This window comes from Gymnoscopelus braueri, assembly GCF_963280865.1.
Source record: "Gymnoscopelus braueri genome assembly, chromosome: 8".
NCBI lineage: Eukaryota > Metazoa > Chordata > Actinopteri > Myctophiformes > Myctophidae > Gymnoscopelus > Gymnoscopelus braueri.
In genome coordinates this window covers 22,779,567-22,796,689 of record NC_137609.1, presented here as the reverse complement: position 1 = coordinate 22,796,689, position 17,123 = coordinate 22,779,567, and the positions used below count along the sequence as shown (strand labels likewise).

Genomic DNA, 17,123 nt, shown 5'->3' with positions numbered 1-17,123 from the left:
CGGGGGGTCATGAACAAGCTTCCCAGGTGAACTTGAGATAGATAGCATTCACATTGTGGGTGAATTTAAAGTGCTGAAGTGTATTCATTGACAATTCGCATTTACTTCGGAAAACCCCAGAGCCTTACCATGGATTTCCCCTATGCAACACTGGTGGTTTCACACCTCAAACCAGTGTTGTGGTTACCGGTAGCCTGAAACAGATCCTTGTAATGTCTCTTGCAGACTTAGCAGGTAGACACACACATAAGCGATATTTTCATTTTTAACCACTAAAGCCCTAGTATATACTTTGTCAGACGAAGAATAGTGAATAGCTGATCTTTATAGGCTGGCGACGTGATGCATTGTGAGCTTGCAGATATGCTGTTTCTGCTATATTGTTTGTAAATTGTTGAAAATGTTCTAATGTCCAAAATTGTGATATCAGGGTTAATGTGGTTAACATTTATATATATATATATATATATATATATATATATATATATATATATATATATATATATATATATATATATATATATATATATATATATATATATATGTATATATACAATCATACATAATATATATATATATATATATATATATATATATATATATATATATATATATTATATATATATAATTTGTATGTCTTTATGGTCATTGTAGAGAGAGAGAGACGAGAGACATGCGAGGCAAGATGGGGGGTCGGATTAAAACCCTGCTTCTCGTGCTTACATGGAGCATAAGTTCTGCGCAGTGCGCACTAACTGGCTGAGCCATCAGGCACCCCGTCTTTAACACCTCTTTAAAAACCATTAAAACCAGTTAGTACTACTAGCTGTTTTCAGTTATTTTTTAAAACTACCTGACCCCTTTGCACAGACATAGAGTTACACTGTGCCAGGTATTTAGTTTCCTCTAAATGTGACTCAGGTGCCTTATCAATGACTCAGACATGTATCAGAGTTACCATGAAACCATTGATAATGGCCTGTTATTGTAGACCTAAAACAAACACACACACACACACACACACACACACACACACACACACACACACACACACACACACACACACACACACTGGAAACACTCCACTATGTTCTTCTTTTTCAACTTTCCTGTCTTCATTTCTCACTAGTCTTAACAGCCAAAGTTTGAGAAAAGAGAACTTGGTCACCTGACCTGAAGTCTGTTTCACCTTTGACAAGTGGACGCTTTGTGTTTTGTGTCATGGTGGAAGAGGCTGAGGTGATGGGGAAATACAGACACATGCTAGTTCTTCACCAGCTAGCTTCAGGAACTATATAGACTTCCCAGTAATTGGCCCTGTGACTTCCTTTTCTGTGTATGTTCTGTATAATCTTTCTGCATAATGTTATATAATTCAGATATACATTAACTACAGAAATACATATAGATTTGACCACTGAGAGGTCACACACACACACACACACACACACACACACACACACACACACGCACACGCACACGCACACACACACACACACACACACACACACACACATACACACACACACACTCAAAACATTAAAATACTTTTAAAATAACATTTTAAAGGTTAGTTTGGTCAGCTATTATCCCCCCCCCACACACACACAACCACGCCTACATTAATAAAATAAAGTTTTACAAGTTAGATTGGTTGACTATTATACTCTCCCACACCACGCACGCAGACATACACACACACACACACACACACACACACACACACACACACACACACACACACACACACACACACACACACACACACACACACACACACACACACACACACACACTCACACTGCTAATATCATGCACTCAGCTCACACGGATATAGACAGATGTATTTAAACATTAATTGATTATTGATTTGTGGTATCATCTTTGTTTTTCAAGCTGTTCTTTGGTAGTGTCCGCTTCACTGTGCGTGCGTGCGTGCGTGCGTGCGTAAGCAGCAAACCGTGGCACTTCCCGGGTAGCACTTTTCCCCCCTGAGGTGAAGGCTGGGCCACTCGTACTGTGTGCCACCCGATCCCTTGGCTATGCCCGACCTCCTTGTAGGCTGGCACAGCCCAGGCTAACGCCTGTCAACGCCACAGTTGGCAACACCTGTTGGGCCCACAGCTTCAAAACACGCCTACAAGCACCCCTCCCTCCCTCCATCCTTCCTCTCTCTCTCTCCCTCCCTCCCCTCCGCTTCTTTCTCACTCTTTGGGAGTCTTACAGACCGTTTGTATACAGTGAAGAGTGTTGCAGATGAGAGGATCCCCCTTACTCTTTTTCTTGTTATTCAACCAGCATTCACAGAGTGTGAGTGTGAAAAATTTGTTATTTTCGGCGAGTGTCCAGTCTCATTCGCTCGTCCTTCTGCGGGCAACCACATCATTTACTAATGGTGCCCCTCAAGCGGTCCACTTCAAACAATACTCCACTGCAGGTGGACACATTTTACTGCCTGCCTGCCTCTCTCTCTATCTCTCACACACACACACACACACACACACACACACACACACACACACACACACACACACACACACACACACACACACACACACACACACACACAATATCACTCACTCAAAAACACTTTCACAAACAGAAGCAGTGCCATTGAATGGAGCAGCTGTCTGGGAGATTAAGGCACGTCGCCATTATGAGGAAACGGGCAGATTTCATCAAAGGCCGCTGTGTTGACAGGGAACAGGGTGTCCAGATTAACCGTGCCGTGTGCCAGTTTTTTTTAGGAGAGCACCGCCTCTAGTGTTTGGGCATGCTGTCTCCACCGTGGTTGCTAACGACCCACTAATCATGTTCTAGCTAAGCGCTCTTGTTACATGATGCAAGTAAGTTGTGTGACCACAGTTAGCTCATTATTTCCCTCTGGGGGAATATTGTGTGTGTGTGTGTGTGTGTGTGTGTGTGTGTGTGTGTGTGTGTGTGTGTGTGTGTGTGTGTGTGTGTGTGTGTGTGGGGGTGTGTGTGTGTGTGTGTGTGTGTGTGTGAATATATATATATATATATATATATATATATATATATATATATATATATTATATATGTATATATATATATATATATATATATGCCCTCATGTTTTTATTTTATTATTTCGTAACCCATTTTTTCACCCAGTGACAATTGCCTATGTAATCCTGGGCCCTACTCTCCCTCTGCCAGCCTAGGGAGAGCCTAGAACTGAGCTCATGCCTCCTTCAATGCATGAGGAGCTAGCAAGCCGCTTCTTCTTTGGAAGCACGTGGAAGGAACACGTTATTTCAACCAGTTCCTTTACCCTCCATCATGCGCCCCGGCTGACCAGGGGGAGACAGTATAGAGACCAGGATTACCGCATGTTTTTTGTGAGGGTACCTACAGGGTACACACATATATATATATATATATATATATATATATATATATATATATATATATATATACACACACAAATATATGTATAATATATACGTGTGTGTGTATATATACCAAAACAATAGACATGGTGAGACAAAGTGTAATCACAAACTGGCTTCATTTATTGATTTCTCTTGGTCTGCGGTAACATCTCAGGGATTGATCTCATTGTGTGAACTTGTTCAAGCCACATCATTAACTACAATAACCTTTCCTCTACCATCCCTCTCACTCCCGCTGCTCCCCTCCTCCTCTGTGCCTGGAAACATTACTGTAACGAGCTTTGAGCGATTCCAAAACACTACATTTCTTGGCGGGCATTTTCATTGTGTTAATTAACTCTGTACCCCCTTCACCCTCCCTCTGTCCTCGTGTTTCTCCTGGTATGAACCTGGTGAACCGGCCAAGTAAAGTGGCGAGGATTTATTCTCCTCAAATCTCTTCCGTTTTTCAGACCGTTAAGCTTTCCTTGCATCTCACACACACACACACACACACACACACACACACACACACACACACACACACACACACACACACACACACACACACACACACACACACACACACACACACACCTGCCTCCAGGCTTTTATACCTGCGAACTCCTTCGCATGTTGGATACTTATACAATTTTTTTAGACCTCCATGGCTTTATTAGAACATGCTGAATTTGCCAGAGCTGCCAGCTGAAAACACGATACGATACGATACTACTTTATTGTCAGCTCACACTGAAATTTGTCTTGCAACCCAGCAGCCATGTATGCAACACATATACATTACACACATTTGACATGACACAAAATACTAAAACTAAAATGACATACATACAAACATAAAGACAAGAGCAATGTCCACCACTCCGCCTACCCCGGGCCTAAACTCCTGATTAAGCCTCAATGTCGTCTGATGGACAAAGGGCCTCTTCAGTCTGACCCTATTGTACGTTGGAACACTGTATCTCCTTCCTGAAGGCAGCAACCTATATTCTCCATAGAAATAAATCTGAACGCATTGGTTTTGTGCATTGAGAGGCATCTGTGTAGGTGAGGCGCATCAACTATTCACCCTCCCTTTTACCATCACAGTCGACCCCATGACCTTTTAATATAATTGTTATGTTGGTAATTACATAAATAACAACGTATTTTCTCACAAGGTGATCGCTTAATTCTCCTTTGGCATTGTGAACTTAACCTCGCTTCTATTTTTTCTCATTGTGTGTGTGTGTGTGTGTGTGTGTGTGTGCGTGTGCGTGCGTGTGTGCGTGCGTGTGTGTGTGTGCACGCATGGTTGCATGGGAACAGGGTGCAGGCACTGCCATAGGGGAATTGCCTCCATACTTCATGGCGCGGGCAGCCAGACTGTCTGGTGAGGATCCGGATGATGAGGACTACCTGGACTTTGAGGAGATGCTGGAACAGGCCCAGTCCTCACAGGTGAATGACATGCACCTTCTCCGTTCTAACCCCAGTACTTATGTCTAGGGATGTCCGATATTATCGGCCGATATTAGCATAAGCTCGTTAATGTTATAGGCATCAGAGCAATTATCCTTCTGCACTGTCAACTAGCCCAACTAGCCTAATCTAAGATTAGTGGGACTCATTCAAATGACCACCAGTGAGTCCCGGGACTCACTTTATTGAAAACAACTTCACTGTATTATATTAGATTTATTAGATATTATATTGATATTATAGCTATTTTATTTGATTAGATATGTGATGTTACCTGACAATTAGTTGACTTTTGGTGAAAATATATAATATACCGCATATATCGATATCGGTTGATATCGGTATCGGAAATTAGGAGTTGTTGGACAATATCAGTATATTGGATATCAAGGCAATTTTATTTGTATAGCACATTTCAACAACAAGGCAATTCAATGTGCTTTACACAAAACATCAAGCAAAGGAAACACAATTATAAAATTATAAAAATTAGGATACAATAAAACAAAAGAAGTAAAAATAACAAACACAATTACAGTGCAGAAGAGAAAAAAAAAGAACTCAATCAGATCAGAAACAGTCAAATTTGTACTTGAGTTTAAGTACTGGGGTACTTGCTTTAAAAAATACTTAAAGGAGTAGTTCATCCAAAAAAAAACGTATTTTCTATCAATTACAGACCCCATGAAGCCTTGAATTCATCGAGATTTTGTTTTTGTTGCATTCCTGAGCCAATAATTCGATGACCGTGTGAAATAGGGATTGAGTAATTTTCCCTTCCTAGAAATGTAGTGAAGTGAAAGTCAGGTGTAAGAAGTCTATCTGTTACCTGTTCCACTGCTAAATCCTCAGTGTTAGTTCAACCACATGAACCCTAGCATCCCAATTCTGGGCATGTCATAATAGGAGAACATTTGGCAAAAATATCAGACGGTGTGACTTGTTGGGAGCTTGTAGATCAGCTATTTTCGGTGAAGAGGTTTGGTGTGGACGGAAAAAAGGACAGGACCAAGTACGGACCCCTGGGGGACTCCGGTTAACCCAAGTACAGTATATAGGGTTTAAATGGTTAAAAGCCACAGCTTTTTTTACTATAAAATGTTACTTTGTTCTCTTGTCTTTGGTCTCCCTGCTCTTCTATTGAGAAATGTAGATCCTTTGGTAGGGTATGACCACTACTGGTGACAAGTGGTATTGCCTGAAAGTAAAAAAAGCAATCTCCCCTGAGCAAGCAGGCGTGCTCTATTAGCTCAGTGGTAAAACATTTTCCTGAGTCTGAATCTGTCTCTGAGTTACAGAGTGCAGCTTTAACTCTGAAAGTGTAGAAATGCTCCCATAAGAGTACACTAAGGATTTTACTGTGCATGACAAATATTATTCCCTTCCACAATACAGTTTCACACCTTTCCCCAATCGACTGTTGTTACTTTACTTTATTTGTTTATTTAGACGGAACAGAGCAAGAGCATATCTCTGCTGTCCAGCCCGAACCTGCTAACTCCAAAACGCTCATTGTTCAGGAAACGAAAAAACTAAATATACGTTTTTTAGGAAATGAAGAAAACCTTATATTTTTAAAACAAAGCAATACTGCCTCATCAGAGTTGGTATAGTGACTTTATATATCGTCAGATACTTGCATGTGTCATTATATTATCACCACTTTACCCAAATCCAGCGCAAGTGGAGTTAGTAGTTTCAGACGAGCAGAAATCAAGCTGAAATGGAGTTAGGTGTCCAAACAACAATAGCTCCACTTGCTGCTGAGGGAGAGGTTTCAAAAGGGTACAAATTTCCAAAAGCTTACAATGGATCTCCAAGCTCACAATGCATCACAACAACGTGTGAATTAATGCCTTGATGCTTCATGACACTTATATAGGCCAACAATAATAAACAGGACTTTAAATATTACAATAACTTTTGCAAAGAGGGGTTCACAGAATTAGCACGAGTCGCGACAGAAATGCTATCAACTCCTTTCTTCTTGTCACATTGCTCTCTTCATTAAACACTTCATAGATTTTAGAAATATAATTACTTGTTTTCATAACATTAGCGTCAGTGCTAAGTTTGATAAACAGGTACACTGCATAGTTTTAACAGACTACGGGGAGTTTGTTTACGTGATACTACTCCTCGTTCACTGCGCAGCGCGCTCTGTTCTGTGTTGTAAAAAGGCTGCAGCAGAGTAGAGAGGGGGAGTTGTTTGTTTTTGACGAACAGTTTGAGGATCCAATGGAGTTGGGAGGTTGCGTCAGAGGCGCTTTTTAATACTTTTCATTGGTTCAAATGTTTAGATTTTTTACACAGACGTAAAGGGTATTCAATAGCTTTGTTTATGAAAACAAAAAAACAAAAAAAACTGAAAATGGAGTTAGCTGGTTCGTCCCGGACACCGACGATATATAATGAACACTACATAATAATGCAATGTAAATACACCGCATTTAGCAAGAATGCACATGTTCATCCGCAGTCCCCACAGAAAACATTAAACAAGCGATAAAACACAATTAAAATACCAGAAAAACACTGACAAAGGCAAAGAGATGAGTAAAGTTATGAAGTTGTGGAGAGTGAGACCTGGATGTGAAATGTGATTCGTCAGAGTCATCACAGTGTATATGAAGTACAATGTGTTGACTGTGTGCGCGGGTGTAACATTGCCACTGTACCACAGCAAAACTCTACCTTGGTCCTCAACAGTATGGCGGAAAACAAGTATTTTCACAATGCTCTTGAGTTCCCCCCTGAGTTTCATAATACCCTGAGAGATGGTACTCTCATTTAAAGTGACTCCTACAAATGTTCCGACAATGCAGCACAGCGCAACATGCGTAAATATTTGCCTTCCACCCACTTGAACTTGTAAATGGAGGAATGAGAAACATGCAAGTGGTTTTATCCTGGCTTAATCTAACCTGTCTTCTGACCGTCTTCATCCTAGGGAATGCTTTTCCTGACAATATAGGTCTTGTGACAGTCTTCATCCTAGAGAATGCTTTTCTCTTCCTGACAATGTAGCTCAAGCAGTTAGACTCTTTATGGTTATTTAAAAGTTCATGCCTTTTAGCTTTGAGTTTGTATATATAATATATGACAATAAAATTACTCCATCTATACATCTTATGGATGTTTCGGACATTGCAGATCTTTAGGTGTTCATTTATGCCTTATTTGACCTGGTAATCTGAGGTGGTATTTGTGCTGAAAACTGAGAAGGTTTTACCACAGTGGATCTACTGAATGTCATTAATCTCACCTTTCTCTCTCTGTGTGTGTGTGTGTGTGTGTGTGTGTGTGTGTGTGTGTGTGTGTGCGTGTGCGTGTGCGTGTGCGTGCGTGCGTGTGTGTGTGTGTGTGTGTGAATAAAGTATGTATGTATGTAACCTTTATTTAACCAGGAGAGTCACTTTGAGGTTCGAGACCTCATTTGCAAATTAGACCATAGGTGATCTATATAAAACCCTGTTCCCACTTGCTTGAAATGCCTCCAATTTACTGGTATATTAAATGTTGCCGTCCTGTGTGAACGCGTGCCAATTTTGAATGCCCGTATTGTACCGTCAATATCATGTAATCCTACCTAGTCAGAATACCTGCATTGTTATCCCGTCACATGAGTGTGTGCGCGAGGTTGGGTCGAGAATAAGAGGGAGCATCTGATATAGCGAATTCATTTACTGGGTGAGAGAGCATAGCAAGGCGAACCTGTTCAATGAACAAAATGCTTTGTTCAAAACAATATTGCCAATGAGTGTCCAACTACAATGCTGCAAGACAGAGAGAGAGATGGGAGAGAGTTTAATTAAACCGTCTGCCAGCCTACAGATGGACATTTGTTTGTTTGTCCCAAATACATATTTTATCATCCCCAAATGCCTAGTCTCATGTGCTTAACCAATAAGAAGGGCATGTGGGAATGACTCTCCCACTGCATATTCAGGCAATTTATGTCAGTTTTTTACTCTGCAATGTACTGGTTTTACAGTGGAAACACAACTATAAGGTTCACAGAGACTGAATTATACATCTCTATCATTTAGTCCTTTAATCCATGTACATGAGCTTTCGATAGCTCTGAATGTATACAATATCTAGTACTTTTGATCAGGTGTTTGTAAATATAAAATGTAGATGATAATTTGTGTGTCAGAGATTTAAATTATACCCCTTTCAAAGAGATAGGAGACTTGTGTTGTTATCCTGAATTGGCTACCCAGGGATTTGACCAAGATGGCACCGAGTCAACCGACGTCTCTTAAAGAGACTTAGCTGTAATGACCGGAGAAGAACCAGATGTACTGTAGCTGCTATGCGATTGTCCCATAAGGTTTACAATACCTATTTTAAAGGTCCATTATTACTAATGCCATGGACATCTGGATAGGTTGGCACCAATTGCAGCCCGAGCTTTAAGACCACATGTGTGCGTCTAGAGCTCTGACATCACTGGACCCACTGATAAAGTCTCGCTCCCCACCAGAACACTGAGAAAATAGCACAGTGTGTGGAAGAGCCAAACAGAAGACACATCGTGGGGGCAGAGACGCTTTTGTCTTAGTTTTATTCTATACTTGAATGCGTTCCTGTACTTTGTATTTATTTATTTTTTGGGGTCAAAACCGAGGTGACACTGAAGGAGCATCGCCTATTTGTCTCACATCTGTCTGCTCTGAATGAAGTGGAGATTAAAAGGGACATGCCTTAGTGTACCGTCTCTCTATCGCTTTCGCTCACTCTCTCTCTCTTTTTCACTCTCTTTTTATGATTCCTTTGACATCCCTCCCTCCTTACGCTCTCATTCTTTCTCATGAGCTATATTCCCATCCTCTGCATCGCTCTCACTTTCCGCTTGTCTCTGTTGATATCTGATCTGGCAGCCTTATGTGTGTGTGAGTCCGTATGTCCTACTGTCCGTCCGTACAATGGCATCAACAGCATTTGGTCTTAGGTTGCTTAAACCATTGAGGAGCTCCAGCATACAGCAGCGTGTTTTTGTCTTTGTGATGATTTTACCTTTATTCGGATGTTTGGGGATCCTTCTTTCTCTTGAGGGGACCCATCAACACCTTAATTTTTTGAGCATCACTTGTTTTATCGCTGTACGGTATGTTTTTCTTTCTTTTTTGTCAGAGGGGACATGAAACCGATCAACATGAACACGCGGATCTATCTCAAATCACCACTGTGTTGCATTGAGTGACGGCTCCAAATCAATAGAATAAGACCGCAGTACAAATAGACTCCATAGACACTAATGGAATTGACACTAATCAAACTGGACAACCGGTAGGACTGGTGGGTGGGTGAAATGGATTGTTGCACTGAGGACAGGAAATAGTAAGAAATTGACAATGTCGGTTGCGATACTTCCCACCGCCCCTGGGCAGCAGAGCTGGAATAAGATGCTGACGTTATCTTTCTCACTGCCCAAGTCATAGGGGTCTCTAGGTGCCAACACTGCTATTTCTCTCAGTCTGCACGTGCCAACTTCCTGCCACATGTTCACGTGACACACAGCGGCAGATACTGTGTCTCTCTCTTTCATTTTCTTTCCTTTTTTTTTTTTTCACTCAAAACAGCTATTCAAGAGTAATGAAGTCATCCGCTCTTCCAACGGGTCCAGACACTGATGTCATGAGCAGCAGCATTTCTTTCCACTTAAATCTTAGCTCGGTACAAAAGCCAAACATTTTCATGGCCCTTAGGAGCCCAGGAGGCATCCTCGATATAGACATGGAATGCCTTGGGGGGGGTGTGGGGGGGACGGGGGGGCGGGGGGTGTATGTGGGGGTGGGGGGTCTTACATGGATCAAGCCCATGACTGCTTGTAACACGATAATGAAATCATTTCCTGCTGGCTGTGTGGGGACTTTTTTTTCCCCCTCGTCTGGCAAGGAAAGGGTTAACAGGCTGTGAATTCTTGATTGCCAACTCCCAGGATCGTATCTCCTGTAAGTCAAATGAGAGCCATCTGCGCTGGGCGTGTGCCTGCCTCCCCTGGCCTACTGCACTCAAAGGCTCTCTGTGCTGTGGTTTGCCCTGCCCCATCACGTGACTTCTCTGAAAGTGCCCCCTCCCTCCTCCTCCCCCTTTATTTCCAGTAAACTGTTTGAAAGGAGGGGGGTGAGTCAGAGTAAAACCAGCTTCCCTTTAACCACAGCTTGTTAAAGAATTTGTCAACGTGGACTCAGGGGTGCATTTTTTTTTCTTTTGTCCAGATAGATTTGAATTTTTCTAGAAGGGACTATAGGACCGGTTGCGTCAGGGGGTCCACTTCCTGTGCCTGTGAGAGAGGGTGGGGGCTCATGCGGAGTTAATGAGATGAACTTTAGCCATCTCCCTGTCGGGGCTGGCGACCGCGCCGGAGATGGGTGTCCTGTGTGTGAAAGACTTTCATTCAGAAAAAGAAATACTGAGAGGGAGAGAAAAAAATGTGTGTGGGTGTTGACTTGTATATAGGCTATGCATAGATTTTTCCTCGTCTGACACTTACATTTTCCCCATTGAGCAGATTGCTTTGTCGTTGCAGGCTTTTTGTCTGTTTGAACTCCTTACCCCATCAGCGCTACAAGAGCCTATTAAAAACATTTTGGCTACTTTTTCAAAGGGAGTTTCCATTCATGAGTAGCTACAAGTATAGATTATAAAATCAAAAATTGCTGATAGCGCATAATACAATGATGCATTCAATAAAGAAGAAACAAATGTGAAAAGCAGAAACAGTCTCCCCATGTAAAATATTTTTTTAATTCTCACAATGTGGGTGATGTTTTCCATGAATGTAAATTCAAAAGTTCTCAGAAATGCAAAGAAACAATGTTCTTTGCCACTTCTGGCTTTCCATTAATTGCCATGATCTCCGTGGCAACAATAAACATTTACATTTAATGTCTCTGTGTGTCAGGGACTGTATCAGTAATAAATTACTAGCAAAAAACAATTTGCAAACCACATATGATCTACTTCCTGAAATGGAGCAGAAATGATGCAGTAAGAAGTAGAAAACCATCTAAACAGTCAGCAAAACGTAATCAACGGTCCCACAGAGGGCGTCTGGATGTGGGGTCGTTAGCATGGATTGCTGAGTAAAGCAGTTGTGCTGAGTAGCCAAACCTGGAACCGTAGTTCCATGGTTTTAATGACACTGCACCCTTGACAAGATCTCCTAAATGTAATTGCTGCTGCTAAGCCCTGCCCTGAAGGCTAGTGGCGATGGGGGCGGGTGGGTGGCAGGCAGCCCTGGCGATGTGCCTGGCAAAGATGGTGATTTTCCATAAGCCGCCAACAACAGAGTCTGGATGTCTGAACCCCAGCCATGGAAGATAGACGCTTCCCTCATCCAGAAATGCAGAAATGTGAAAGAGTTCAAGTACATAGTCCAACTGTAGTAAATCACAATATTATACACAAACACACACACACACATACACACACTGTCCCCGCCCCTCCCCTGGGACCATTTGTACACGCTTTGTTGATATTCTTATTCCCTCCTTATTGAATAAGATTGAAAACCTAAACTGCGCTTAATGCAAACAATGCAAGTGTCATGACGTCATAAAGTAAATGGGATTCATGGGGCCAAACACGTCCGTCTCCATGGCAGTGATTGGATATGCATGATTCTGTCCAGTCGACAACACAGTCGGTTGTCAGGTAGCGCTGGTCCAGGCAGTCCACAGCGGTTCAGCTGTAAACCATACACATTCCTTCCCTCAGACACCCAGCCCCGTCTCCCACCTCCTGAAAACACACTGCACACACACACACACATACCGTGCAACGCTTACACACGCTCTCACACACGCGCGCACACACACACACACACACACACACACACACACACACACACACACACACACACACACACACACACACACACACACACACACACACACACACACACACACACACACACACGCAAAAACAGGGAAAGAAGGCTAGGCTAGAATTGAAGTAGCAGGCTTGTCGTGGGGGGGAGCCTTATGTGATTGGATGGAGAAATGCGAACTGTTAACCAATCAGATTCAGTGTCCATTTGTACCCCCCCACCCTCAATCCCCTTATTAGGCTACCTCCGTTGTCTCTCAAATTTCCTGTACGCTGGGTTGGACTCCTCGAAGAATGTCACAGTACTGTACTGGTTTTGTTGACCATATTTGGTAGTACAGTATCACCACCAGTCCCCTAACTCAAGTTTTGATTTAACAATGTGCTTGAGAGATAAAGGCATTATAGATAACACACACATACACCTCTTAGCATTCAACCATTGCATTCTAGAATTGTTGATTTTATACCTTTTGCACCTGCAGAAAATATTGATGATGCAAAATGAATCTGTCCAAAGCTATTAACATTTGGAACACAGACAACCAATAATTGAAAAATATACATCATTATTTTGAGACTCACATTTTGAGTTACTGTTCACTGAAGTTCGTTTTTTATGTTCATTAAAATGTAACAATATCACATTCAGAAAATCCGGGCGTGTAGTTTTAAAAATCATAATGACACACAGAGGATCTTTGCTAACTATACAGATAGATATATGTGTCTTGCTTCATATATTCACTGCCTATTTGTGTAGGAAAATTTCACCAGGAAATTTGTCAACTTTAATCCTAATTACATCTACAGTATGAGAATTACATTTCAGTCTTTGAGTCATGTATTATAATTTTGGAGGTAAAAATGTTTTTTGCTAAAATGAAACGTAAAACATACACACACATGCAGGTATAAAAAAGGTGTGTGAAATTCGTTTTTTGTGCAAGCTCCATCATATACATACATCATATGTATGTATATGTATACATACAGTAGCCTACATACTGTATATGTATTATATATACATAATATTTTATACACACACACACACACACACAGAAGATGTCATTGTCGCCTGAGAAAGGTTCTCCTTTGATTTATTAAATATATTATCACTTGACTTAAATTAATATCCAGTTCTCAATTTGCTAACAAAATATTTTAAGTGTAAACATCTAATCTTTCACTAACATGGAAACATAACTTTGCTTCTTTTGATATTCACTTTCTTTACACGGTTTAACAATTTTATATAGTTATTTGTGGTACAAATTCTTTATGTTTTCCTATGGTACAAATTCTTTTTCCACACTATTAATGTCCACAAAATGTAGAACTCTAAACTGAATGGTTAGTTACAGAATTTAATTGATTTATTTTGAACACTGCTACTACGCTACTCTGATTTTAGACATAAATTGTAGCTCAAAAGTTATTCATTTAATTAAACTATGAGCTGAAAGAACACTTATGGTCTACAAATAATTATGCCATAGTTTACCTTCTGTAGGTGTGAAATGTGTCATCCAGAAAGTTTGAAACAGTCAGTTGATCCAGCTGAAAAAACTAAGTATTCCTGCTCAGTTCCCAGAACTATTTTGAATAACACCCAAACAGATTAAGCTCCTCTTCCCAGAAAAGGTATTGACAGGAAAAATCCATGCCATTGCTGTGAAAAGAGGCTTTTGTGTGTATGTCAGGAGGGTTAGGGGAAAATCAGTAGAATATGTTAGAATATGTGAGTCATTGGAATGGCCAAAGCGCCTTGTCTTGTTCTCACATATCCAATGATAAAGGATTTAAAACTGCCACTAGAGGTAAGACACCTTATGGAAGCACTTAAATTTCCCTGATTCACACACAAAACAAGTTTAGAAATTGGTTTTAGTTATATGTAAGATTAAAGAGTGAATTAAAGAGTGCATTTCTGCAGTGTGAATGGTGGGGAGAGGGTTTTAAATTGTGGTCAGTGTCATTCATAAATGAAGGTTTTAGTCATATTTGTGTGCGTGGGGGGCTGGGGTGCATTACTATTACATTTAAATAAATATATTTTTGACTGTCAGGACGACTTTCAATAACAGGTGGTCTCAGTCTTTGTGACTAATTTATGAACAAGGAAGATTTCGCTTCACTAAGTTCCCCTCATCTTGCAATTTACACAGACACAGTACAGTTTAGATGTAGATCTATATTGATGAAGTTCAGTGAATAAAGTGTTGCTCCATGCTGATGTCCCAAAAATATTGTAGATTCAAAGAAAAGGTGCACAAATGTAGATGGCTTGGGAAATACACATATGGATGGCTTAATTAATTAAAGTGTCCATAAAGTACTAGAAACCTATTTCCAAATGTTATAGACAGTTGTGTCAGTTGTAAACCTGATTTATGAAGGTGTGAGTATCAGTTTTATGTGCGTTCACCTTTCTTAATCAGTGATTAAAACTGTATTGAAATAGTTTTTCTGTTGGGCCGCTTGGTGAAGTTGAAAATCCTCATATTGGGGTGGTTGCACCTTTTGCTCTCATTAAGAAATAAATGCACTTCGTAAGCAGCTTATTCCCACATTATTCGTTTCATTTGCACAGTGAGGTATTTTTAAATGTGTAATTGAGAGATTGAATGACATTACATCTCTTTTTATTAAATAAACAACTGAAATATCATCTGACTGAGGCACCAGAGGCATCTTAAAAACAATTTGCTTTGGAATATTAGATGTTGACATAAATAATGAAACTAATTTTAATAGACTTTGACACTAGCAACAGGTCTCCCAAATGTTCAACATTTGTAGTCATGTTAGTGCAAATATTGCCACAGATTCTGTGAATTAATTTCATACTTGACTTCATACAGTAACTCTGAAAAGTGAAAACATGCAAAAATGGCGTGTTTGAATAACGAACAATACTGTTCAAAAATTGCAATTGCCCTGGTAACTCTTTAATACAATTAATTTGGTCTGTTGTCATTTGCCACAAACAAATTATTAATTCCTTATTAGTTAAAATATCTTTCATCACTGTGAACAGTTTGAAATGACGCAGCATGGTGAAATGATTCTAATAGATACTGTAATATATTTATTACCCTGACCCATAACCAGTGGCAGGGGTGTTTAAGATAATTGATTTTTTTATGCCTTCTGCAGTAGAATTCAGTAGATTAAAACATCAACCTACCTCTTCACTGTTTTAAATGCCATTTTGTAGAAATGATTTGTGCAAACTGCATGTCTTGCTCTACATGAGCTAGACATCACTTGAGTCTGAATATTATATATATATATTTATATTTCCCTTTCCTTTTCCTTTTCCTTTTTTCCTTTCAGGACTTAGCCACCAGAGCAAAGCTGGCAGTGCACAAACTGATCCAGAGTGTTGGATTCTTTGGAATACTGGCTTGTGCTTCTGTAAGTAAAATTACTTTATTCTGCACTTTTTCATGGTACAAGCTACACTGTAGTAATGCCATCGTGTTTTGCCATTGTCTGTCACTTAAATTAAACTATATTAAATGAGCAACATATGTATTCCATATATTCTCATGGCACTATAAGTTACTGTAGAGTTAATGTACAATTGCTTCATTGAAGAGAATTAAGATTGAGGTAAAATGTGCCACAGCAAAGATGCATTATAGACTACTCACGTCATTCTTTAATTCATTTTAATACATTAACACACATTTAACATATCATATTAATCCACATATGAAATGATATATCGTTGCTGTCGGGCAGAAACCTCTTATCTCCATATTTTAACTTTTTGTCTTTTTTCATAAATTAACGCCCTACTTGATCATACTACAGCGTGTCAAAAGTAGCAGATCTACAAGCTTGTCTTTTCGCTATTTTTGAATTTGAATACTGAAAAGTAACAGTTTTGGACATTATGTGGTTTCCACCCGACAGAGACGATATATTTTATGTAGTGGATGTTGCAATTAATTTGAAAACTACCTCAATTCTCTTTCCTTCAGATTCCCAATCCTTTGTTCGACCTGGCAGGAATAACATGTGGACACTTTCTGGTTCCCTTTTGGACTTTCTTTGGTGCAACACTGATTGGAAAAGCGGTCATTAAGATGCACATTCAAGTGAGTTTAATTTAAAGAATACCGTTAATGTCGATCTCATCAAATAATGCTTTTGAAATGCTCAAATCAAAGAGTGCTCATTACATACACATGTAAACCTATTCACAATATAGTTTAATACTGTATGTGTTGTCTGCTACTTTTTATTCTATATTTTTTATCTTCATTTCCATATTTATGCAGAGAAATGGCACCAAAGTGAAGGTTATAATTTATCTTAAGTATGGTTTTGAATCTGCAACATGAGAGTCAAGTAAGATTCAACTGGAAAATAGGGAGGCCATTTTGTGCACCCAAA

At 40.0% G+C, this 17,123-nt stretch overlaps 1 protein-coding gene across 1 annotated transcript in view; it reads left to right on the top strand.

Annotated features, from left to right (window-relative positions):
* LOC308091125 (vacuole membrane protein 1-like) overlaps positions 1 to 17,123 on the top strand; it is a 76,756-nt gene that overhangs the window by 28,394 nt on the left and 31,239 nt on the right. Inside the window, exons 7-9 of the mRNA XM_080436496.1 lie at positions 4,725 to 4,856; positions 16,056 to 16,136; positions 16,709 to 16,825. Of these exons, the coding sequence (XP_080292622.1) occupies positions 4,725 to 4,856; positions 16,056 to 16,136; positions 16,709 to 16,825 (330 nt within the window). The remainder of the gene's footprint in view (positions 1 to 4,724; positions 4,857 to 16,055; positions 16,137 to 16,708; positions 16,826 to 17,123) is intronic.